Genomic DNA, 25,415 nt, shown 5'->3' on the forward strand with positions numbered 1-25,415 from the left:
GCTCAATTCCAGAATCGAATGTGGTGTAGCCGATTCCAGCGTCACTAGCTTTCGAGGAACACCGCTTTATGGCTGTCATAGGGGTCTATAAAGGGCACCTATTTTAACAAAAAGTGCACGCATCAGTTATAAACACAATGAATATGTCGCGCTGCTTACGTATCCGCTCCTCGAATCACCGAGGCATTGTTTTATCCAAACGGTTCAGAAGGCACGAATCCACCCTGCATTCAGAATACCAGCTGACTCTATTCCGCTGCAGCTACACCCCGAGCCCGAGTAAAGGTTTGAACGGGTAGGATATAGCCCGCACAATTTTCAGGTTTCAGACATCACACAATTTAAGCACACATCAGGCGTCGGACAGACGTCTGACAACGTATTCCACTGCCTACCTGGCTGTCATGCCATGCTTACAGCTGCCCGGCCAAGACGACGTGAAAGACCGAGCATTTCTTTAATGTGTATTACAAACACGGAACACAATAAGTTGTATACAATGCCTCTCGACAACCTATCCCATACGAATGCGTTGCTCTTGGGGGCATAGTTTTACAATAAAAATCGCGGGCTGAGCAGGGAAAAGTTAAACTTAATTCCGAAGCACACATAATAGGGTTTCTCCCGCATTTGACGCAGTTGGTCTCCAAGTCGCGCGTTGAAGCTACCCCAACCAAACATAAAACCACACCCCCGTGTCGCTCGCTGCACAAAACAGCTCAGAGGCTCACTGCGAGCATTTCACTCAAAGCAACACTTAAGCTCCGTTTGGGTTAAACTCTGGCTTTTGTCACCAACAGCAACACCTTGCACGCAGATGGCGAGAGCGGAGCATACGTATATAGGCTGTGCAACCTACGCACCGCATGTGGAGCCGGAGCTAGCTGTATAATATACTGATTGGAACTAAATTCAATTCAACTACAAGCGTAAGGAACTAAATTGCTGATTTATATGCCCCGAAATAACGCCGACGAGAATGCAGGGTGGGTAATATGAAGCAACCAGTCCCCACGCATTCCAAAACGTATGCACACACGCTTGAACGTAAAGTACATAGCAAAACACATTGAATTGACGCGCAGGTATATGGTTAGTCATGACTCATCATGCACACGCACACACACACGAGCACCCACCTAGCACGGCAGCACGATTACACCGTTCAGCCAACAACCCGGGAAACCCCCTTCGAAAGAGCCACGCTACACCTCATCCTCGATAAACTGGCTGCGGGTACGGGAACCTGTTAACTGCACACACCCCGACTACACCCGCTCGATTACCAGCGCCCTCTCCAAACTCGGAGTCCACCCCCCCCCCCCCCTTCCAAAAACATCCACATGCACGTACGCTGCAAACCACGGCCGGCCTGCACCGCCGGGCTCCACCAATGTCTCGCCTCGTCCCATGCGCCACACACGCGCTCTGGGCGAGGGGACGCCTCACTCCGCGGGTACGAGCGGCGCGTCCAGCACCAGCAGCAGCTCCTTCCGCTCGTGCACCTTCATGTGCGTCTTGAGCTGCTGCGACTGCCGGAACGGGCGCTGGCACACGTGGCACACGAACGGCTTCTCGCCCGTGTGGATCAGAAAGTGTCGGTTGAGCGTGTCGCTCGTGGCGAAGCGTTTATCGCAGCCGCTGCACGCGTAGGGTCGCTCGCCGGTGTGGAAGCGCGTGTGCCGTAGCAGGTAGTCCTTGAAGCGGAAACCCTTGCCGCAGTGGTCGCAGAGGAACGGCTTCTCCTCCGAGTGGGTCAGCACGTGCTTGGCCAGTGCCACGTCGTCGATGAAGGCCATGGCGCAGGTGGGACACTTGGCCGGCCGCTCGTCGCTGTGTAGCAGCCGATGCCGCCGCAGCGCCTGCGGGCAGCTGATGCGCCGGCCGCAGATGTCGCACACACAGCGCTGCCGCGCCGCGCGCGCCACGCGGCACTCGTGCGCCGCCAGCTCGGAGGCCGTGGCGAAGGCGCGCCGACATTGCGCGCAGCCGTGCGGCCGGCGCGCCTTCACGTACACGCGCTTCGTGTCGTGGCCCGTCACGTGATAGTCGACGATGCGCTGCTGCGTGAAGCGGCGCGAGCACCGCGGGCATGGCACCGTGCGCTTCTGGCCGTGCACGTGCATGGTGTGGCGCTGTGAGCTCGTCGATGCGCGCGTACGTGGCGTCGCACAGCTCGCAGCCGTAGCGCGGCGTCGCCTGGTCGTGGCGCAGCTGCAGGTGGCGCAGGAAGCGGCGCCGCGTGTCGAAGCCGGTCGCGCACTCCTCGCAGTGGTAGCGCACCGGCTGCAGCTCGGCCGGCTCGGCCGGCTCGGCGAGCTGCGCCGGCTGCGGCTGCGCCTCCACGGCCGGCGGCTGCGCCTGCGCGCGGGTGCGCCGGTCGCCCGCGTGCGAACGCAGGTGGTAATCGACGATGCGCTTCTGGGTGAAGCTGCGCACACAGCGCGGACAGCGGAAGCGGCGCTCCTGCCGGTGCGCCTCCACCGAGTGGCGTGTGAGGTCGTCCAGCCGCGCGTACGAGCGGTCGCACTCCTCGCACGCGAAGCGCGCGCCGCCGTCGTGCTGCGCGCGGTGCCGGTTCAGATTGCGACGGCTGGCGAAGCTCACCTGGCACACGTCGCACGCGAGCGCCGTCGACTCGTCCGCCGAGCCCGCCGCCTCCGCCTCCGCGTCCGCCTCGCCTTCAGGCTCTCCCCCTGCCCAATCTGAATCGCTCTCCGGCGCGGCGGTGGCAGCGCCGGCGGCCGGCCGCGCGACCCTGCGCCGCTTCGCGCGAGGCGGCGCGCGCTGCTCGCAGCCGTGCCGCTCTAGCTGGCAGCGCTGGCCGAACACGCCGCTGCACGTGCCGCATCGGAAGAAGCCTGTGTCGGGCCGCGCCGCCAGGTGCGCGCGCATCTCGTCCTCGGGCAGCTCCTCGTCGCAGACACCACAAGCCAGCGTCTGCTCGGGCGCCACGCGCAGCCGGCCGCCGCCGGCCCACGCCGAGTCCACGTAGCGATGCGGCGCGCGCGTGCGGCGTTTGGCGCGGCCCAGCTCCCGCTGGCCGGACGGCGGTGCGGGAGGAGCGTGTCGCCGGCTGTGGCGGCGCAGCGCCAGCGACTGGCTGAAGGCGCGGCCGCAGCGGTCGCAGGTGAGGACGTCGTCCGCCGTGCCGTGCCGCCGCTGGTGCGCCGCCAGCAGCAGGCGGTCGGCCCACGCCTCGCCGCACCGCTCGCAGGTGAACGGCAGGGCCGGAGGCCGCGCCTCGACCGCGGCCGGCCGGCGGCTCCGGCTGCCGGGGAGGGCCGGCGCGGGCGCCGGGCCGACCAGCGTGGCGGGGTCGTCGGGGTCATGGTCGGGACCAGGGTCGGGGTCGCCCTCTACCTCAGCTGGTGGCACGTCCACGCTGGCCAGCTGGTGCGGAGGGATCGCCGCGATAGTCGACACGGGGAGAGGATCATCAACAAGGGCGTCTGAGTCACAGAGAATGGCCGCTGATGAGATAGCCAGGATGTCCATAGTGGATGTATGTAATGGAGTATCAGTTTCAGCTGCTCCCTGCTCCAGTGTTCTGCTGTCAGCTCCTGCAAAGTTAGCATATGTTAAAACACACAATGCAACTTGTACAAGGAACACAACAAAGTAAAATACAACAGTTTGTCACAAAGCCTGAATTTGAAGTCACAACCCAGAGAATTTTCAACATTACAGAAGTACCTGTGACAAGTTGAGGCAAAATGACATCTGTAAGCACCAAAATAAGGTCTTGCCCAGGTGTGTTGCTGCTCTAAATTGAAATAATGGTATGCCCTTCCACCTCAAGCAAGTGTAACCTCAAACACACCATTTTACACAGAGGCATTCAAACCTGAGGAAGCAAGACCTCACTGCTTGTAATTAAAATCAATGATCAAACAGAATGTGCTAAATATTTATGATAGAGAAGCACACACATGACAAAGCAATCCTACATACAATGCATACCAATCACATCAACCCAGTTTCAAAACAGACTTTTTAAACTTTGTATTTAGACAAGTTACTCCTGGCTCATTGAATAATTTGTTATAGTGTACCCTTTTATCTCTAGAGCTCTGTTCAAAGCATAACTCCATCAGTCTTCTCTGATTCCTACAGGCCCATACATGTTGTCCAGTGGTAAAAAGTGCATCCAAAAATACACACTTCTGGGAAAGCTGGTTAAGCATTTTATTCTATCATGTCATGTTCTTTCCTGCAAAATATGGGCCTTCAGACAAGCTTTAATGTTTATAACATACCATTATCTAGCTAGTATATATACTTCTCATGTTATGAGCAGAATCATGCATACTCATGGTGAGCAAAAAGGTACTGGTAGAATACCCATGGTACAAAATGGAGCTAACACTCAGCTGGCTGCAGTGCAGAAACCAAGCACAAGCCCATAAACAACACTAGTTCCCAACTTTACAATCTCCTTTCTATAAGACAAGCTGCCATACCTCTCCAAGAGATCCCATCTAAGTCAAAACAGTTCAATTCAATTTTAGTATGGCCCTAACTGAACTTCACATCCCACAGCAAATTGGGTAAAGACCATGGTGCGCCTCATTTTTTCTGTAAATTCCCAGCTCATAGCCCCTTAAGCGAGCAAGTTGCAGTACCTTATCTCACACTCACAAGGGCAAAGTGCAGGAGCTGTAGTTCATGAAACGTTCAAAAAGGCGTATCCGTTATGGCAAGCAAATAATGCCTTTATGTACCACTCCAACCTCACAAATACAGTGCGAAATCCACATCCCTCCCCACCCTACAAAGCTCCACCACACAAGGCATGCACCGCCAATTCTGGCGTAGGTGTGCGTCATGTTTGTAGCAGTCAAGTTCGGATATGCGTGTCAGCTGATCTTTCGTTATGACGTGTACGAAACGTTTTATGAGGCGATTGTCATCGCTGAGCCTACACGGGGTCGGGGAATTAGACCGAACTGGGGACGGATGTATGCCGGGCAGCAGGCATGCAGTACTGAGGGCGGCTTCCGGCCAGGCAACAGGCCCGCTGGGGACAGGCTTCCCGTTCCAGTTTGGGCAGCAGGCTTGCGCACAGGCCCAACTAGGGAAAAACTCATGCTGTGCAGTACACGAGCAGATGCGTCTTTTTAAATAATACAGGCTATGCCGTAGACAAGCCTCTAGAACAAGCTGGGAGAGCTTATCGACTCTGCAGTTGGCCAGATGTATGCTGTTCAAAGAGGGGAAGAACACAGACTGAACTGCAGACACGTGTGTACATGCATAAATGTGAAGGAGCATAGGCCGTTAAGTGGAAGGAACGCGACGCGTGTTGTCGCGCACCTTTTCATGAAGCACCAGATACTGCAGTACACAATTGGCGCCCAGGCGCCATGTTGCGCCCGAGATCTGATCCCCGATCGCCATGTGGGAGGTGCCAGCGCTTGAACCACTCGGCCATAACGAATGATACGTCGCTGGCTATACAGTGAGCATACAAACCTCCCATGCAGAAGACAAAGCGGGGTGGGGCAAGCAGCCAGTGGACAAGCATAACTTGAGGCACGCGAGTAAAACTGGCTGTATGGGAGGGAGCCCAACGGGTGGAGGTGGTAGTGTGCAGCTTAAACTGTGGCCGGACAACCAGTGAGACGTGTTCGATTGATTTGCAACTGTCGCTGGTACCATCGCGGAGTCCGGGGCTTATGGCTGTTGTTGAAAGGTGGAACCCACAGACCGTATGCATTCCATCTGATACAGGCACATGGTCGTTTACATATGCATCTGGAAAAGCACAGCTGCGGCCGAGAGGCGGGATCGACACCGCCAAATAAAAAAAGCGGTTACCTCGTATTCGTGTAGCGTAAACATTCGCAATCGAAAGACGAATGCGCGAAGTTTTTACGGATGGTAATTCGCCATGTGACTGATCATGGGTGAAAAAGTGTATATTCTGTCACCGACAAAGATGAAGTTTGAGACAGCCTTAAATTGTCACCTCGAGCCAAAGCTGTCAGAAACCTTTGTAATATAACAATAAAGGCGATAAACTTTTAAAAAAGATAAAGGAAACGCAGCGCATCATTTACCATCATAAACACTCTCGTTTCAGAAGGTTCATTTATGCTAAATTATCACTTGCTGGCGATGACAAAAGTCCTCGTGCTTAGGGAGTATTATTATAGGGGATATATATTTAGGGAGTTTGGGTCTTTGTGCAGATAGGCCAGCGCAGTGGATTTTAGATTTTAGATTTTGGGTCCGTCCCTTCTGTCCAGACTTAAGGCGTCGCATGCACGAAGAAAGGCGAGAGCAGATCTGGCCAGCGGCCACATATCAGCTATAACTGCAGTATCTCACTTCCTTCCGGGGCAATACTGATGTTGGAGAAAGAGCCCTCGCAGGGCTTAATCCATACATAAAATCACTCCGTGCTGCTTTCCTATCAGTTGCATACTCTCTTCGATCTTAAAAACTGCGCCACCTTAGGCTGAGAATTGTTAATTTGTGTCATATCACAGCTTTCCCCTATGTCTATAGCTGCAGCATCTGCACTAAAATTTCATAGTTTTTCATAAAGCCTCAACTTCGGATTTCTAACATTTTTATCCGCGCCTAGGAAATATTCGTTCCCAAATCCAGAACCATCAGCCAGACCAGAACCAGAGAGACACTGCACTGACTACAGATGGGTGATGTCTCCCACCAAGCGAGAGGTTTTAAGATAGGCATTTCCAGCCCTTGACATATGTGCCACTCGTCCAAAATGTTACCGCGGAATATATTCAGCAAAATATCATGTCCATGAAGCCTACTGAGGCTATGTCGTCTATCATGAGGTATAGTATTTAGTGCAGCGATTATTCCTATAACATAGCAGCTTAACCCTCGTCCTGATAGCGGCCATGCCCCCCCCCCCCCCCTCCCACCCGGAGACTTTTTGAGGATACTTCTCCGGCATGCGATGCAACCACACCCAAATACTGGGAATTCTAAGCTACTAAAACATTTTTATCCCAACAGTACCGTGCACCAGTGGTCCCAGTTTAAAGTTCATGCTAGTTCGATCAGCCATGAAGACTCCAGTGCGGGCAGCGAGAGTGGAGTACCTCATACTGCTGATTTGTACTCTCATGTTTAACGGCCTATTCTGGCGTGCAGGAAAGCAGTGCAGCGAAGTCGGTTCCTACACAAAAGGACCCAGTTCATTAAACAGACCCTTTTTACATAAATTGCATCTATACAACTACAAAAATAATGTTCACGTCCATAACAGCTCATGACAAACTGGCATGAGCCCTATCAATGGCTTCAAGACCTCACGGTTTTGCCAACAAAGCGAAATGCCGAGTTCAAAATGTTCAGTCGCATCCTGTCTGTGCAGGACTCGGAAGCTCAATTACCCACCCGTAGTATGTTAAAACCGCGCACCAGACACTCCCACACATTCAACCGACTTACAAACGCATCACTGCCCGCGATTTACAACTTTTTTTCGCTTGCCATTGTAGCTTGATAAGAAGGCTGGCAGCAGCAGCCCCTCCGCCCCTGTTCTCCCCCTCCCAGCTCTCCGTCCGTCATCCGTCAGACGTGACGCCGCCGGCTTCGTCAGACGCCCGTCACACAAACGGGGGGGGGGGGGGGTCGGCGCCCGACCGGCGAAACGTGCCGCGCGACGCGACCGGAGTTCGAGTTCGACCGCCCGACCGACGCTCGTCCCGTGTGACGACGCGCTGCTGCGGTGCAGGTGCGCAGTGCCGACGCCGACAGAGGGCGGCGGGACACTCGCGACGCTGCGGGGAAGGTGAGGTGTGTGCAGGAGTGGCACTCGGGAGCGAGGTGTCGGTGAAGACGGCGGAGGAGCGGGAGACGCCACACGCGGCTTCAGGGTGGAAATGTAGGTCGTGTGTGGGGCAGAGAGTGAAGGTGCGTCAGGACGGTGGCATGGAGGTGACCCTCGTGCCCGCGTGCATGGACGACGTGCGTCAGATGCATGAATGTGGATATTGGTGAACTCGGCAGCACAGATAATACGCCATACATAATTTTAAGGACAAGCGGGCTATGCTACATGCGTGGAACACTAGAGGTGGCTAAGACAGGTAACGCCTTCTCACCAAAGTGGGTCCGCTTTCCTCTAAAAAATTTGAAGGCTGCGGCCACGCGGTAAATTGGATACGAAATTATACCTTCCATGCGCATATACTGAGTTACATTGCATGAGGGCACTTCATCCACGTGCCGCGCACGGCAATACGCATTGAGCGCCCTGGAGTGATGATTACATTTGTACCGGATACGAAAACATGAGGATCTGACACGCAAATCTCCGGATCTGATAGATAACATCCGGCTCTGATACATAACAACCGGATCTGATGCGATAACATCTGTATCTGATAGGATAACATATACGTCTGATGTATCACATCTGGGTGTCATATATCACATATGGATCTAATACTGATCACGTCTGGACCTGATACTGATCAGGTCTGAAGCTGGCACGACGACCGGCGCGATTTGACCTCAGATGACCGGTGGTGACGGGTCGCAGATGACTGACGGTGACGGGTCGCAGATGACAGGTGGTGATGGACCGAAGCCTGACCTGCGGCGCAGCTCTGACAGCAAGCCGCTATCATGGACAGAGAGAGTCGAGGTGGGTCTCCAGCCGGGGCGGGTCTCCGGCCGAGGCAGGCCTCCAGCCGAGGTGGGTCTCCAGCCGAGGTAGGTCTGCAGTCGAGGTAGGTCTCCAGCCGAGGTAGGTCTGCAGTCGAGGTAGGTCTCCAGTCGAGGTGGGTCTCCAAGTCCAACACGTGTGTCATGCTACGTGTTATATCGTTTGGATGTGCTGCGGAAAGACCAATCATTCCGCAGCTCTGTAACGGGTTTCACGCGCCAGCCAACACCAGGTGCCTCCCACTGCACACCATGCTACATATGGTTTGTTGTGTCAGATATAACGGAATATACTGTCTGGGTTGAGGGAGGATCTGAGAATAGCGTCACTTATACCCAAATCCATTTTATTGACATTCCGGCCATTTAGTTGATATTTGTAAGGGGAAAATATCCAATCCTTGAGGTTACGCTGGCGATCTGGGATATTTATTTTAAGCGTCGAAGGATTCGGGGGACAGTCAAATCAAGACCCGCCCTTCTATACCGCCTTACTAACTATAGCATATTACTTATTGCTGTCTGAACACAACGACGGTTTCAACGAAGGATTTTGGGTCCAAAGCATTGGGAGCCATCAATTCCCCCTAACAGCCTTGCCGCCATTGAATTACACGTAGCGGTTATACCCTCGCGCGGGCTGTGAACGAAAATCGATCGCGTTCTGCAAGGAACAGGGCTGGGTGTTGCATTTCCTGCCAGGCGCGTCCCATCCGCTGCATATTTATCACGGGGCGATGCGGCACCACCTGCGCCTCCGTCGCCACCTGTTGCACCATTGGACCCCGACAGCGGTCAACCTCTGACGATGCAACAAAAGAGCCCAACACAGAATCACAGTATCCGGTCACACGCACAGCACAGCTAATCGTCACATCAGCACAGCACCTGAAAGCAGCGCTGCCCAGCATAAGAGCACAGCATCAACTTGATCACAGCAGCACACCACCACGGCTCCCCACATGTCATCCTGCCGCGCTGTTCGTCGCAGGCCTGGCGACCTCGGTGCCCGGGCCCGTTCTCCCTCCGCCACCGCCTGCCGCTCCTGCTTTGGCTGCCCCAGTACGGCGGGGGTCGGCTGCTGCGGGACACGCTAGCCGGCGTCACCGTGGCGCTGATGGCCGTGCCGCAGGGCATAGCTTACGGTCAGCTGGCCGGCCTGCCGCCCCAGGTCAGTGACCTGGCCGTGTGTTTGACCCAGGGCCAATGACCCGGCCGTGTGGCTGATCCCAGGTGGGTGACATGGATGTGTGGTTGACCCCAGGTCAGTACCTTAGCAGCGTATTGTGCTTGACCCCGGATCAGTGGCCCGGCTGTGTGTATGACCGCAGACCAGTGGCCCGGACGTATGTTTGACCTCAGTTCGGTGGTTCAGCCGTAAGCTGACCCCAGGTCGGCGCTATTAATTTCATTCACTCATTCGTAGTAATACATTCATGATTTCAAATCGTTCCGACAAGCCGAACTGGCCTGCGTAACATGTTGATGCGATTGTCTTTCCAATAAGCCTGCTCACGCCATGCAAGGGCTGGTAGCCGTTTTTTTATTATCTGATGTTGTCAATCCCACCTGCCGACCACAGTTATGCTTCTATCTGATATCTATCCTAAAGACCTATCCTATCATAAATACCTACCCTATCCTAGATACCTATCCTAGATACCGATCTGGACGACACATGCCCATGTATCAAAAGGAGGCATACGGCCTGTGGGTTTCGCTTTTCCAAGCACAGTCGTGAGACCCACCGTCCGATGTCCGCTGGCCGCGTGACTCACCCCAGCGTGACGCCTGTGTGCCCAGTTTGTCCGCCCGGAGTGCCGCCTGTGATCTGCCGCAGGTGTGGCTTTTTGGTGTATACACGTCCTGCCGCGCCGTCTGTACCCCTCCCCCTTTGGGGTGGTTACACCTGGCCTGACGCGCAGTCATCAGTTAGGTCAGATTAGGGGAGGATCCCCTCCAGTCAGGGAACTCTCCTTCACTTTGGCCTAGAGGTTTGTTTACCGCACAGGGTGTGCTGCTGATTAGTTTGACGTACCCCCCCCCCCCCCCTCCCCCCCCCGCCTTCTGCACAGTCCGTGCTATTTATTCCCCAGTTCGGCCTGTGCTCTGCCTGCTACCTGGCCTGCACCCGTACCCAGTTCGGGCTGCGCCCCCGCCTGCTACCCAGCCGGTAGCCGTCCCCACTCCGGCCTGTACGCCTGCCTGCTGCCTCGTCTCCAGTCCGGCCTGTACGCCTGCCTGCTATCTGGCCTGTACCCGTACCCAGTTCGGCCTGCGCCCCGGCCTGCTACCCAGCCTGTAACCGTCCCCAGTCAGGCCTGTACGCCTGCCTGCTACCCCCCGTCCCCAGTTCGGCCTGTACGCCTGCCTGCCGCCCCCGTCCCCAGTTCGGCCTGTACGCCTGCCTGCTGCCCTCGTCTCCAGTTCGGCCTGTACGCCTGCCTGCCGCCCCCGTCCCCAGTTCAGCCTGTACGCCTGCCTGCTGCCCCCGTCCCCAGTTCAGCCTGTACGCCTGCCTGCTGCCTCCGTCCCCAGTTCGGCCTGTACGCCTGCCTGCTGCCCGGCCTGTGTTACGCGCTGCTGGGGACGACTGACGCCGTCAGCATCGGCCCTACGGCCGTCATGTCGCTGCTGACGGCCGAGTTCGCCGGCGGCGACCCGCAGCTGTCCGTGCTGTTGGCCTTCTTCACCGGAGTCGTGGTGCTGACGGCAGGACTCGTCAGGCTGGGTACTGGCTCGGATGCCGGGCAGGATGGCCGGCAGACAGCGAGTGTTGTCACGCCTCGCCAGTTAGGAAGGCTTGCTTCAACCGCTGAATGTTGTCCGATTGTCTTGCATGTCGCTGTAAGCTTTTTTATTTGATCCGCATTTCGTGGTAAGCTCTCTCCAGCTGTAGCCTCTCGCGACTATCTTAACCTCATCACAATTTTCGGTGGATTTTTTGTCGAGAGATTGCCACGTGCAATGCTGTGCCATGGCCGCCCTTACTTCAGCCGGGCTTTCTCGGCCAGTTGCCAACTGGCCGCCAAAAGACGAACCAAATAAGTTCGGCTTCCAGGACGTAAGCCTTGAGCTCAGCCTGGAATTGGTCATACTCTGCAACGCCCCTGCCTGTGGAGCTTTGTAGACACAACAACCTAAATACCACCGTACATTAATTTTTAAGGTTTATCGGTGCCTGTTTCCTATCGGGACCACTGCCAAGGACGACAAGGCTTGCGATGTCGCCATGATAAAAAACGGACATTCGGCTATAAACTCCTCCTTAAAGCCTGAATGCCTTCGAGACCATGGAGAAGATCATAGAGCCGTGTACGAGACAGAGTGACCCTGTTAACTGTCAGTCAAACTGCACCCTCTTCACCCGGCCGAACAAAAGATATGCCAAATGTAGTGAGCTATGGTCATCGCTCCTGTCTTTATACTGGCCTTAGATAACCAGTGCTGTTGACGCGTACTTAAAACTCAATGACTTCTGCCATTATTGTCTCCGTAGGGTTTTTGGTGGACTTTTTCTCCGTTCCCGTCGTCTCTGGTTTTGTGTCAGCGGCTTCAATCACCATTTGTTCCACGCAACTCAAGGGACTGCTTGGAATCAAAGTAAGTCATTTTCAAAGCATGCATTTGTGAAATTGAGAGCACATTTTTGCACATTTCGGAAACAGATATGAGTATGTAATGCTCCACTTGCCCAGATTTTATCAAACCTCTTAATGCGATGTACATACCATGTATCTTCCCTCGTCTGACCAGTTTCGTTATTTCATAACTCTGAGTGGATATGGTAAGGGATTAAATCTTTACATACGCTCAAATATGTGTTGAAAATCTCAGTTTATGTGGCAGCATGTGGAATCTGATCCGGCGTCGAAAAATGAAGCCGGTTTTCATTTCTTTGCAATGAAGACTTTTGGGTTCAAAAGAGGCGTTGCGGGAGGTGAGCAAACTCGTCCGTGCTGAACTTCATGCCCACTCCTCCATTGCAGGGATCGTCGGGCAAGACCATGATTGGAACGCTGCGACATGTCGCCGGCCACATTGACGAGACCAACCTGTGGGACCTTCTGCTCGGCACAACATGCATCCTGCTGCTGCTCGGGCTCAGGGTAAACAGATGCTGCGTTGTGGCTCTGAGACCTCCCTGAAAATGATCTCCTGCTGATCTCGATTTGTAGAAGTCGTGCTTACCGGAATGCTTCCTAGCTTCGATATTCAAGAAAAAAGAGAAAGTTCGGATCTCATTTGGCGATTTGTGATCCGATCAAATGTCAAACAAGTGCAATGCTGCCCTGCATTCACTTCCTGTTTTACTGTTAAGCTATTAGTAATGAAATGTTGTCGTATAAGTGCCCCTACATCCCAGATGTCTCCTACAGCGCCCGTGTGAAGGCCAAATCTGCGGGATTATTGCAGGGTTAATCAAAAACCTCTGGCGAATGGAAATATATTGACTGAATAAAGGGTACGCCGCATGACTTGTGCATTTAATTCAAAACTTGATTTTTGGCTAGTGCCAATCCCGTTACAAAGATTGGATCAAATATCGATGTTTGTTCCTCATGGACTATGATACCTAGATAGATATATGTGCGGTAGTCGGGAGGTGAACTGAGAAAAAAATCCCTGCTTGCAGACAAATTTCTTTTTATTTACTACTTTAATTTACTAATTTACCTAACCATTCATATATTAGGCGTTGCATGAAAACCAGCCTTGTGTCGTCTGTGGTGCTCTTAATACACATCGCTAATTATCATAATGATCACAAATCGCTAATCCGTTCTATTACTACTTGTGCTGTTTGTGGTGCTGTGTGTCGTACTGTCCTTGTATGCCTGTGAGTGTTCTTGCCGTTTCTTCACCAACAGCGTTATCTATCCGCTTGTGTGCGCAGCTGTGCACATGTTGTGCCTTCACCAGCTGGGTGGCATGATTGTCCCCCTTCGGCAGTGGCTGGGCCAGCGCGCGGGCAGCAGCGGCACCTCAGCTGGCCGCCGGAGCCCGCTGGCAGCCCTCCAATGGCTGCTGAGCATCGCCAGGAACGCGCTGGTGGTGCTGCTGGCCAGCCTGCTGGTGCTAGCGCTGGAGCGCCATCAGCTTAGCCCCCTCTCCACCACTGGTGATGCCGGAGGATGCGACTTCGCGGGGGTGGCACTGACCGCATCGATCTTCATTGAAATGATCGTGCTTGAAGATCTTTACAATAAAGATGCTCATTCCAATAGCGTTAGCATGCCAGCTCTGGCGCCTCCGTCCCCAAACGGACATTAGGCTTCGCATCCCCGAGCAGCGACGTGCCTTCTACGTTCAGACTAAGATGTCGAAATGCTATGAGTTCAGGCTCGGATATATATAGCCCTTGACGCTCGCCTCACAGGCTTTCAGTTCGTTGATTCTGAAGTAGTGCATGTCGATAAAGCTCCGAGGTTTGGTGACGCTGGCATGTGTTCCTTAGACAATCGTTCAGGAGAGCGTTATCACGATACGCCGAGTGCTTGCAAAGTTCTTTGCATCTTAATATCATGTTGAGTTAACATAACATCACATGTTCACCTTAACATAACATTGAGTACAGCTTAACATGGCATAACATAACCTTAAGACCCTTCTATTTCTACATCTGCGTTTGTTATCACTTTCTTTTGTGTTCCTTCCGACAGGGTCCGTGATCCAGCCCAACTGACCTTGAACCGGTTCAAATGACCTTGACCCGGTTCTTGACCGCAGCCTTGACCTCCTGTCGCCGTCCGCCAGAGACGGTGCCGGTGGGGTTCCCGGCGCCGCAGCCGCCGCCGTTCGCGCTGCTGGCGGTGAACGGCACGCGCGAAGGGGCCGGCCTGCTGCAGCTGACCCGCCAGCTGGGGCTCGGCCTGCTGGTGGTGCCGCTCGTGTCCGTCATCGAGTGTATGGCCATCGCCAAGGCGTTCGGTGAGTGGCGCGCTCTGCTGCCAGACCTGTTTTTTTTCGCCCTTGTCAGATGTTGAGATCAAATAACCAATAGTAATTTTTAATTTATTAATTCTTTGATTTATATATATATATATATATATATATATATATGTACACACACACACACACACACACACACATATATATATATATATATATATATATATATATATATATATATACATATATATATATATATATATATATATTAATATAATATTATACATTAATTTAATAGTAATTTTCCAGATGCCTGTTGGTCTTATAAACATTTATTAATCCTTTATATGATGGCAGCGACTTTCTTAGCCTGGTCCGTATGCAGAATATTGTAATAAGGATGGTGGGTAGACAACTCAAAAATTAAAAACCGTGTTTGTCACACACATCATTGCCGGTAACGAATCTCGATTGGGGAGGGCACAGCATGAGTACGCCACCGATTTTAAATATGCCGGCCTGAGACGGCGGCTTCGCTGAACAATTCGTGTAGAATTTAAATACGGCAAGCACGTTTCAATGAACTGTTCCCTGCCCCAGGATTCAGCTGCCTGTCACAAAAGTGCTACTGGTTTTATATATAAGGGTGAGGGAACTAAAGGCAGAGGAACAGCAGCTCCAGCAGATTTTCGAAATGTTTGTCGTCAAACCCATATGTGCACTGCTGGGTTAAAAACGAATAATGTGGCAAGCTGCTGCAATGTATCATCTTGCCAAAAGGCGAAAAGTTTTTTTTTTTCGTTTGATTTGCCCTAGAACGAGCCGAGCATTGCTTCTCAAAAGCCGTTTTCGAACCCAGTAATGTGAACCCAGTAAAATCCAGGGCAACGTGCATCGTCTTCAGTCTCAACATCATGAGACAGCACATAGCTGTCATAAGGAGAGCAACCCAGGTAGCATCCGTCGCACTGAGCCTGTGATGCGGCCAAATCAGTGGCGTTGTTTCCTATTTAGTGGGGGTGAGGGGGTGGGGGGGGGGGCTCCAGCGCCCTCCCCAAATTTAAAAGGAAGATGGAAATCCCTAGGGGAACGTGGTTTATGTGTATTTTGTTTACAGGTCGTAGCCATTTTTCCTGCTGAGTCCTAGAGTTTAGTTTTGCGAAGCTGTATTCCTTGTCGACATCTGGCATGATTTTACAGTCTGCATTTACTTTTTTTGTCAGAAAGAACGGCATCATATGAATTTGGAAACTATGTAGCTTAATCCCGTGTAGTTAATTCAATAAAAAATTGGGCCGGCCCATTCCCCTTCAAAACTTTGCCTAGTCCAACCCGTGTTCTTTCTTAAGCAAGTTGAAAGCTGTGCCACCGTATTCACCTTATTCAACCAATGTCTTCCTTTTTGCAATGACTTTTTCCCTAACTTGCACCAGTTCTGCAAACTTCGGACCCTGGCATGGCCCAAGAGAAGGTAAGCCGGTGAGCGGATTTGGCACTTAAATGATAGCAATTGCCTAGTCCATGGGGTTGCGCCGAAAGAAAACACAACGCGGTGATAATTGACTTCTTTATCTTTTATTGTGCATTTGTGCACATTTAATCCAAATATTCTGAATGGATATATTGCTGGGTTTAGGCCTCGTGCTAAGCTGCGCTTGCTGTGTAAGCCCTGCCCCACACTATCCGATCGCGTAATTCCAAGTCTACGGCATAATTCGGTGACGTAAGCTAGACGTGCCGCATTGCTGGGCGTGCTCCACCCTGCCCTCTGACGTCATCTGACCTTTAACGCGACTGCTCCCAACGGCCGATAGCCGTACCTGCCGAGGACTTTGTAAAATTCTTTGACGCACTTGAACATTCTTTCCGCTACTGGAAACATACAATTATTACATTGTGCGGTTAGTCCATCCCCTCTCAAGAGAGCCCCCCTCGCCCCCTTCGTCTGACCTGATCTGATCTAACCCGAACTGACCTGACCCCGGCAGCGGCGCAGGGACGCGCACAGGACTCCTCGCAGGAGCTGGTGGCGCTTGGCGTGTGTAACCTGGTCGGCTCGTTTTTCTCGTCGTACACCGTCACCGGCTCGTTTTCGCGAACGGCGCTTAACCACGCGTCCGGCGTCGCCACGCCCATGGCTGGGGTCGTCACGTGTGAGTTGGGCGTGCACGTGCGTGCGCACGTGCGCACGTTTGTGGCGCACGCTAAGACGCGAGCCACTACCCACATGGGCATGCGTAAAGCCACGCCCATACGCAACCATGCACGTAGATGTTCACTCACACGAATAGGTAGGAGTATACCCACATACGCATCGTACAAAGGATCGTGGTATTGTGGACAAGGGCTTGTGCAACGTAGAGGGGGCACAATGCAATTTTTCGCTGATTGTTTTTGCACGCTGCAGACGTGCGCAATTTCACGCATGGCAATGCACGAACAGCATTGTTTGCTTAAATCAACCTATATGTATGCAGCTATATTTTTTCGTTGTAAACATTAACTCGCATTCATATTAATGCATGCACAAATTCAACAGGGGGAAGAACCACGTTTCCCACTTGAATATGAGCCTGAAAGGGCAAGCGTTTGAATATAAGGCGTTATTTTTAAACTTGCCCGCTTCACCTTCCTCATCACTTAATTAGTCATCGGGCGCACACCTGACATGGTCGCCTGCAAAGCTAGCCCGATTATCCCTCGTAAACCCGGTTTTTTGGTGACGTATCTAAAGAATATCTTTTTTTGCTGAACATGAAAACATGTTTTGTAGCTGTAGAAGTCACCCAGGCACTTATCCGCGTACTCCATAGAGCATATTCAGCTGGTAGATCTGCCAAGTCATGCTACCTACCTAGCCCACTGCGAGGCACTTTTTCAGTCTATTGCACAAACACATTCAAGCCACACGGCACACTGTGTGGCCGATGTGGCCGGAGTGGCCGACATTTGGCGTGGCCAGTGTGGCCTCAAACAAGAATGACCTCGGGGATAGTGTGCATCAGGTGGGGTAACGATCGCCTCGCGGCGAAAGGTGTGATGTTCGAGCTTGGCTCCCTGCCAATGGTGTCACCACCCCGCAAAACTCAGCGTGGAGGACTTCAAAGTCAAATGACCTGAGCCGTTGAACGTCTCGTTAAACCCCAATAACAGCAACGTTAACGCCCACGTCTGTCGCTCGGCGATGCTGTAGGCGTACTGGTGGTGGTGGCGCTGGCCGCGCTGACGCCCTACTTCCGCTTCATCCCGACGGCAAGCCTGTCGGCCGTCATCATCTGCGCCGTCGTCTTCATGGTCGAGTGGAGGATGGTGCCCACACTGTGGCGCTGTCGCAGTGAGTGCAGTGGCGAAGGCAGGGACGGGTTATGTGCAGCTATTGAGCCGGTGTTATTCGGGTGGTAGCAGGAGATGGCGCCCACACCCTGGCCATGTTGTGACGAACCTTTCTCACAAATCGCTGCGCTGAAAGTGGGCGCGCCGGATCCTAATAATGAGAGGTGGGGCGGGGGGGAGGGAGGGAACACATGTAGCCAGTGAACTGAAATGGTTCGGGTTTGGGACGAGCGTGTATTCAAACGATACGTGAAGGCCAACATTCCACTCAATCCTTTGTTTCTTGATTGTCAAAGAAGGGTGGACAATGTGCGCAAGTGCGTTCCCAATGGACAACTTCTGCAACGCAGATTTAGATCGATAAGCCAGCATGCATTCGCCATTGTCGACCAGGATGCACCGCTTACAATGGCGTTACGTGGGTGTACCGCTTACACCAAATTTCAGGGGGAGGAGTAAGCCGCTCGCTTACACCAACGTTCAGGTGGGTACACCGCTGTATGCTCGACAGAGCCGGACCTGGTGCCGCTGCTGGTAACGTTCCTGGTCGGCCTGCTCTGGCGCCTGGAGTACGGCATCCTGCTGGGCACCGGCGTCAGTCTCCTGCTCCTGCTGCACCGGTCGGCCCGGCCGAAGATCGTCGTCACCACCAAATGGACGGTCAGCGCGGCGAATGGCGGTTCTGAGCCGTGCTGTGTTGTTACCGCTGGTGTTTCGAAACGATCTGAGCTTACATTTGCTGATATGAGCCATTTTGAGTCGAGGCATCGTAGTTCATATAGTTCTGAGCGCGGTAGTTGAAGTTGAGAAGTTGCGATGCAGACTGTCTACCGTACCAACGAACACGAAGCTGCCTATTGCTAAAATCGTAGCTGGTGACTGGACCCATGTTTTTTAGCTGATATGCCGCGCAAAACGTCAGCCATTCGCCTGCTGAGACCGTCTTTTTCCGGTTAGCCCCCTGCTGTGCTCTTGTCCTCGGTTGTGCTCTTGTTCTCCTCTGCTGTGCTCTTGTGCTCCTCTGTTGTGCTCTTGATTGTTCCTCCAGTGTTTGGTCTCGTACCCTGCTGGGTCTTTATGTGTTATTCGGGTCTCACGTCCGCTTGTTACGCCGCTGAGCAAGCGTATCGCATCAAGGGCTGAATTCCCCGCGTTGTGCTCACCCCAGCCGGCTGGTGGCCAGCCGTACTTGCTGGTGACACCCGAGTGCGGACTTCACTACCCGGCCGCCGAGAACCTCCGCGACCGCATCCTGGCGGCGGCTCGCGGAAGCTTCCCTGCGCCGGACCGGCCGGCAGAGGGCGAGGCGGCCGTCAGCTGCGCTCCGGAGGTGACCCGGCTGTGCCCCGCGGACACTGGCCGAGCAGGGGTCACGGAGGGCGAGGTCAAGGTCACGCGTCTGGCCGGAGAAGGTGCAGGCGACGGATGGACGGCACTAGATAGTGAAGCGGTGAGCGGCCGAGGTGTTCAGGAACTGGCTTGAGATCGAGAGATCGGGAGTTTGATTCTTATCACAGAAAACGTTTGGCGGGTGCTGTGCACGACAGGATAGAGCGAAGCTGATAGCATTAGCGGTCACATGCATTCATAAACAACGTAACACCATGGGCGTTTCCTGCGGGATATGAGGTCACGAAATGACGTCACTGCCGTCTGTGACGGCGGTCCTTTGTCTGTTCAGAACGGCCTATCGGATGGACAGGCTGGGGAGTACAGCAAGACTGAGGAAAGTTCCCTACCAGTGGTTCTCAACTGTCGCAACATACGCTACACAGACTTCACGGCAGCCAAGGTAGCGTGGCGGCCGGTGCTATGGTGGCTTAAGGTAGCGTGGTGGTCGGTGCTACGGTGGTTTAATGTAGCGTGACGCACGGTGCTATGGTGGCTTAAGGTAGTGCGGCGGTCAGTGCTACGGTGGTTAAGGTAGCGTGACGGTCGGTGCTACGGCGACTTAAGGTAGCGTGGCGGTCGGTGTGCTACGGCGGCTTAAGGTAGCGTGGCGGTCGGTGTTACGGCGGATTAAGGTGGCGTGACGGTCGGTGCTATGGCGGCTTAAGGTAGCGTGACGGTCAGTGCTACGGCGGCTTAAGTTAGCATGGCAGTCGGCACTGTGGCGGTTTTAGGTAGCGCGGCGGTCAGTGCTACGGTGGTTAAGGTAGCGTGATGGTCGGTGCTACGGCGGTTCGCCGCTTCGTCTCTTGACGCGTGACCCGCTTAGCATTGTGCTGTGTTTGTGACAGTGTCCCGCTGATGTCCTCTTAATTTTCATCCAGTGATCATATCCTAGCTGAAAATTGTATCGTTTAGATAATGTAGTCACATTATTGGTGAAACCAGCTCAGGGTGCGCTTTGGAGAAAACATGGAGCCATTTAACCTCGTCCTTGATGGTTAAAATACTGCCAAATACTGGTGTTAATGTCCTTATATGTTAACTTTTGGCCATCTTGCGCTTTTTGTGCCATCTTATTCATCTACTCATGTTGAGTCCGGTTGTTTAAACAATCAGATGAAATTTTCACAAACTTTTAGCTCATTATTTAAGCTAAATACTTGTGAAAATTTCAACCATTGATTTAAGTGGACGAAAGACGATATTTAATATTATCTTTCTTTGACGTCTTGGTGGTATGCCCTTATACGCACTATTGTTGCTGATAAACACACATACCTCGTGGAGCATTTGGCGCCACCTCCTCTATCGCTGCAGCGCTTCACCGTTCCTGGAGCTCTGCTGCTTAAGAATGTCACTGTCTCCGGAGCCTCTGGCTCATCTTCCCTGATCAGGAGCGTGCCTAATCTAGCCGTGGCATGTCCCTTTAAGTGTAATATGATGAAACCCTCTCTCCAATGATGCCTGATGCCCTCTGCTGAACACCCTCCTGAGTTCTCTCCATTCCTGAACCTGTGGCCGTGCATGTACCGGTCCCTGGCCCCCATCCGCTCCTGCAGAGTGTAGCCGTGCCTGGACCGGACTCTGACCTCCACCCGCTTCTGCGGAGTGTAGTCGTGCCTGTACCGGACTCTGACCTCCACCCGCTTCTGCAGAGCGTGGCCGCCGCCGGCCGGAGCCTAGAGCAGACCGGCGCCGGACCCCTGCTCCTGCTGGAGGCAAAGCCGTCGGTGCTTGCCGTATGGACAGCTGTCGATCCGGAGGCGTTCTTCATCTGCTGCTCGGAAGCCGCCGCCGCCCAGCGCGTGGACGACGAAGCGAGGAGGCGGTTTGCAGACGAAGGTCTTATGCATTGTGGTCGGGTTATTTGAAGCAGGTTCAGGCTTGCCACATTTAGAGCGGCATTGACCTGAATTGGATCCTTTGATCATCATGTGATCATCTCTGTATCAAGCATCCATGTATATTGCGCGGCTGGCAACTCGTAACACGAAAAGGAGCGCGCTGCTGAGTTGCTGAAAAGGGAATGTTTCACATTTGAAGATATTGAAGCAGCCACTAGATATGATGAAACAAACTTACATGTAACTATTGATATGCTTTTTAAGTTGAAAAGACTGCTCTAAAAAGGACAATTCTCCGTTTATTAAATGTGCTCCCCAATGCGTCACGTTTTAGTCACGTCCTCGTACCTTGCGCAATTATGATTGAGTGCCAATTGACGGGCGTTACGTCTGGAAATCGTGGTCATGTGCGCCAGATATAAACGTCTCGACAATTAAATTTCTGTTGGCCTTAATCGCCGGATTTGAATTAACAGGATTTGAATTAAGTTATTATGACAGAAATGTCAAAATGGCTTTGATAGAATCTCCCGAAATATTTATCCCATTTTTGCTGGCGTATAGCTTAGAAACTAGAGGGGTTTAGATAGCTCTAAAGAAGGGCAGTATTGTGGGCAGCACCGAGAGGTCTTCAAGATGACCCTTTCAGTTCAAAACCACATAGCAGTATGCAACCCTTCCTTAAACGATATCATGTCTTTAGGGATACGTGTGCTTTTTTGTTGTGAATCGGGAGCAGATGACGTCACATCACACCAGCTGAGCACGGTTTCCCTGTCTCCAGGTGGAAACCAGAAGCCAGTCAGCGGCGTCCGTTTCAGCCCGCACCAAGGCCAGGTCGCTGACCTCGCTGACGGGTCTGAAACACTGCTGGAGCCTTCGCGCCACACCCTTGTCCGAGAAAGTCATCCGAACCACAGCATCGAGAATGCTTAGTTAGTGACCCGATTATCTGAATCGAGCGCGCATGGTGAACTTGTTGATAACCAAGTGCCTCTAATGTATAAAACTGCTGTGCTGAGTACGTGGCGGACTGCGTTGCGGCATCCGTCACGCATGGTGAACCGATAAATTATGTAATATATTTGTCACTGAAAGCGAATCAATTTCCAGCGTGGAGATTGTGCGGTGAATCGAGTCACAGTACTGAGCAAGCGTGAACCGAGGTCATTACCTGCATGTGGTGCCAAGCCGCCATACCCGGTTAATTTTCACTATCCGACATGTGCGAATCCCAGGTATAAGCATAAGCTCCATCGTATGCTTCCACGAATGTGGTCCAAGTCGTCCGAACATCGACCATGCATGCCGAGTCGATTAGCAGCCTCAAACACTCACGTGAAGCCGATGTACAGCGTCAAGTATTCGTGAAATGCCGACTTCCATGGCAAAAGAAACGTTCATTTTGTAAATGTTCAACATTGCATTTGCTTATTACCATTTTTGAAAATATTTCTGAGCACTTGTATTTATACTGTGTGTATATGGAAAACCCAGCACTGTGCGCGTTTAAAAGCCTAAGACAACATCATTCGGGAACTTTGCTGTTGACGTACAGGGCTTTATTTGGATAAATGATCGAGTGGATATATTGTGCTCGAAACAGCCGGAGTGTATAATCATCATCAAAAGATTATGAATCATCTGGGATGGCGGAAAATGTGTTCCTTATTTCTCGTTACTTTCCATGATATGGCCAATGTGAAATTCGAATAGATTGGGGGTTACGTGCCACTCCCTTCACTATCATTCAATGTGAGGCTTGCAACTTGCAGAATGCGCCCAACATTGCTCCAGTCTTAATTTGTTTCCCATACCTCGCTCTCTGGCCCACCCTAGCAATTTTACATATTAGTCCTTCTTTTCCATCCTTACCGTCATCTAACGTGTGGGCTACTTGATTATGCCTACAGCGACCGCCACAGCAATGGCCACGATGTGTTGTGATTTGCTGAGTTGGCAAAAAATAAACATAAATAAATCAAATCCAATCCCTTTGTGGGATTAGACGGTTTTTGTTCTAACAGTTCATATTGGCAAGCTCCAGAAGCTGGCAGTGCAAGGTGGTAGAAGGTGAATGGTGGCAGCGTTTATTTTTGACAGTGGCTTCATCCATGAACAGAAGGTTCAAAATGTACGGTGATGCCACCGTGTACTTTCTTTACAAACAGTTGAGACAGGGCTATATTTTGAGCATTTCTAAAAATGCTTCACAGATGCCCGCTTTAAACTCATTTTTGGAAACGTCTCCGACGAAAGGCATTTTTGACTTCGGTGCTCCGCCGCGGTAGCGGTATGTGCCGTGATGAGAGCTTGGTCAGTGAAATCGTCGCGGTCGCTGCAGCGCGAATCTAGTGATAGCGATAGCTGTGGTGAGCTCAGCGATAAGTCGATGGCGGTTTCTATGCCAGGGCGTAACTAGCGGTAAGTATTATTTCCGTTTTCTGACAAGACTTAATTATGAGCATCAATGAAATCTTCAATCAAATGTCCTCTGCGATTGACAGCCTGGGTGCCGTTACTCCAAATCGGGCTGTGACCGTTGAAATCACCGAGGATGAAAAAAAGGTCACGAAAGTGAGTAACTAGCTGGTCAAGTTGCCGCGAGAGCTCCGAGTCATTCTCAGTTCGAGTACAAAGAACATACATCGCTGATGCGGTCATGAAGCCGCATAGAACATGCACCAGCCTGGAGGTACGCTGAGTGAAAGACGCGTGCGTGTTATTTCATTTCTGATGCATTGCGCCACCCTCACCTTGGCGACGCTCACCGCCTGCGTCGTCACAACGATGTAAAGAATACTTTGGTATTTTACAGCTACATGGAGCTGTAAGGACGAAACCAAGTTCTTTGTGTGGCAATAATAATTGAAGCTTATGCTGCAAAAAAAGTGTTTGCACTTTAAACAATTTTGAAATAAGACGGCTACAATTCCACTGTGAGACAAAATGGTGAACAATGGTGAATGGTTAATGGTGAACATGGTAAAATGGTGAATAGACCCATTCCCAGCGGTTGGTGGGAAGGGGCCAAGCGAAACGGGCCGAGGCCGTCCCATCGCCACCCTCACTGGCGGACGGGACCGACGGTCTTCGTTCGGGCGTGTCACGGAAGGTGCTGTGCTAGAGGGGGGAAGGGGGAGGAGGGGGGGGGGGGGGAGCGTTCGTGTGGCGGCCAGAGGGATCCGGCTGCCGACCGTTCGTAGCCGGAGGGCTAGGACGTCGGCCGGGCTGATGACGGAAGGGCGCGGAGGCCTGTGCGTCTGGACGCCTGGTCAGGCGGGGCTCGAGGGAGCAAGTTTGCTAGGCTTCTGTGTTCGATGCAATGGAGACAGTCTTGAGTGGAGCAAAAATTTTCACCGGCGGCAAGTGGGAAATCGGTTCTGTCTGTGTGCCACAAGCTGCCACATTTACATTTGTTGCTCGCGCGTGCGATTTTGGGCAAGACAGATACATATTTGCCTTGACAGTGTACCGTGCCTGCGGGTTAGACACACCAGTCTCGGCACTGAGAATGGTTGGCGTTGTGGTCAGCACACACACAGCTGAAGCATTTTGGGGTGATGTGCATGCAGAGCTCTTGTGAGTAGGATTGTGAATATAGCGGTTAGTAGGAAGGGGACATGTTTCTTGAACGGCAATGATGATTGATTTTGAGAAAGAAAAAAAACGGTTTCGCTTCGGCTCGTTCAATAACTAATTTTCGGCAGTTTCAATGTAAAAAACATGGAAAATTGCTTTAAGTATGACTAAGCCGAGCACTGTCAAGTGCTAGCACTATTATCGGGATCTTGTCCATGTGGCCATGTGACATGGACCGTGCCCGTACCATAGATCCCCGTACAGCTGGACGGGACCGGATATCCATCCGAAACCGAATAACCGGAAGAAGAGGCATTACATGTATATAGCAGGTATGGACCAGTATTGAACGTTGTATGCCACGTAACACAAGAATTAGACATTTCTCCCTGTTTTTTTTTTACAAAAAAGGCTTGTAATATAATAATTCAAGAAAAGCACAACGACCGAGCATGTCAATACCAGTAAACTTCATCCATCGATAAATATACAAGAACCACGAGAGAAGGACAAAGCACGAGCACATAACGATATCAGGTTCAGGATATCCCCAGCACTGCTGCGGCCACCTCTCGGGAGATTTAAATCCTACAAGTGAATGCTAGGTGGCAATTTCGCACGGCCAGTTTGGCTTCACCTCAACGGCAGGTAAGCGTTCTATGACGCGATCAAATGATGACGTATGAAGTGGCATATTTACTAAAAAGGTAGATTTCG

General features: G+C 52.3%; 2 protein-coding genes across 2 annotated transcripts; one reads left to right on the forward strand and one right to left on the reverse strand.

Annotated features, from left to right (window-relative positions):
- Window positions 1–545: 545 nt before the first annotated feature.
- On the reverse strand, window positions 546–2,895 carry LOC119095045 (gastrula zinc finger protein XlCGF17.1). Its single transcript, XM_037217946.1, has 4 exons — window positions 2,878–2,895; window positions 2,347–2,766; window positions 2,125–2,286; window positions 546–1,907 (listed from the first exon to the last, which is right to left on the reverse strand). The coding sequence occupies exons 1-4, from the start codon at window positions 2,893–2,895 to the stop codon at window positions 1,446–1,448; spliced, it is 1,062 nt and encodes a 353-aa protein (XP_037073841.1). The 3' UTR covers window positions 546–1,445.
- A 4,831-nt stretch (window positions 2,896–7,726) lies between these two features.
- LOC119095046 (sodium-independent sulfate anion transporter) lies at window positions 7,727–21,143 on the forward strand. Its single transcript, XM_037217947.1, has 14 exons — window positions 7,727–7,777; window positions 8,555–8,635; window positions 9,647–9,826; window positions 11,194–11,386; window positions 12,155–12,258; window positions 12,645–12,764; window positions 13,609–13,635; window positions 14,415–14,586; window positions 16,536–16,700; window positions 17,741–17,881; window positions 18,392–18,540; window positions 19,049–19,330; window positions 19,562–19,672; window positions 20,928–21,143. Exons 2-14 carry the CDS (start codon window positions 8,555–8,557, stop codon window positions 21,141–21,143), a joined length of 1,941 nt encoding a protein of 646 aa, XP_037073842.1. The 5' UTR covers window positions 7,727–7,777.
- Window positions 21,144–25,415: the final 4,272 nt, after the last annotated feature.

The sequence above is a fragment of the Pollicipes pollicipes genome, unplaced genomic scaffold, assembly GCF_011947565.3.
Source record: "Pollicipes pollicipes isolate AB1234 unplaced genomic scaffold, Ppol_2.1 Scaffold_4219;HRSCAF=4965_pilon_pilon_pilon, whole genome shotgun sequence".
Taxonomy (NCBI): domain Eukaryota; kingdom Metazoa; phylum Arthropoda; class Thecostraca; order Pollicipedomorpha; family Pollicipedidae; genus Pollicipes; species Pollicipes pollicipes.

Coding starts and splice junctions, on each gene's coding strand:
- LOC119095046 (XM_037217947.1), top strand. CDS start 8,555: ATGACAGGTGGTGATGGACCGAAGCCTGACCTGCGGCGCAGCTCTGAC. Junction 12,765..13,608: donor TGCTGCTGCTCGGGCTCAGG/GTAAACAGATGC, acceptor CCCCTTCGGCAG/TGGCTGGGCCAGCGCGCGGG. Junction 18,541..19,048: donor TCGTCACCACCAAATGGACG/GTCAGCGCGGCG, acceptor TGCTCACCCCAG/CCGGCTGGTGGCCAGCCGTA.
- LOC119095045 (XM_037217946.1), bottom strand. Junction 2,287..2,346: donor CGCAGGCGCAGCCGCCGGCC/GTGGAGGCGCAG, acceptor GCCGAGCTGCAG/CCGGTGCGCTACCACTGCGA. Junction 1,908..2,124: donor AGCTCACAGCGCCACACCAT/GCACGTGCACGG, acceptor GCGGCGCGGCAG/CGCTGTGTGTGCGACATCTG.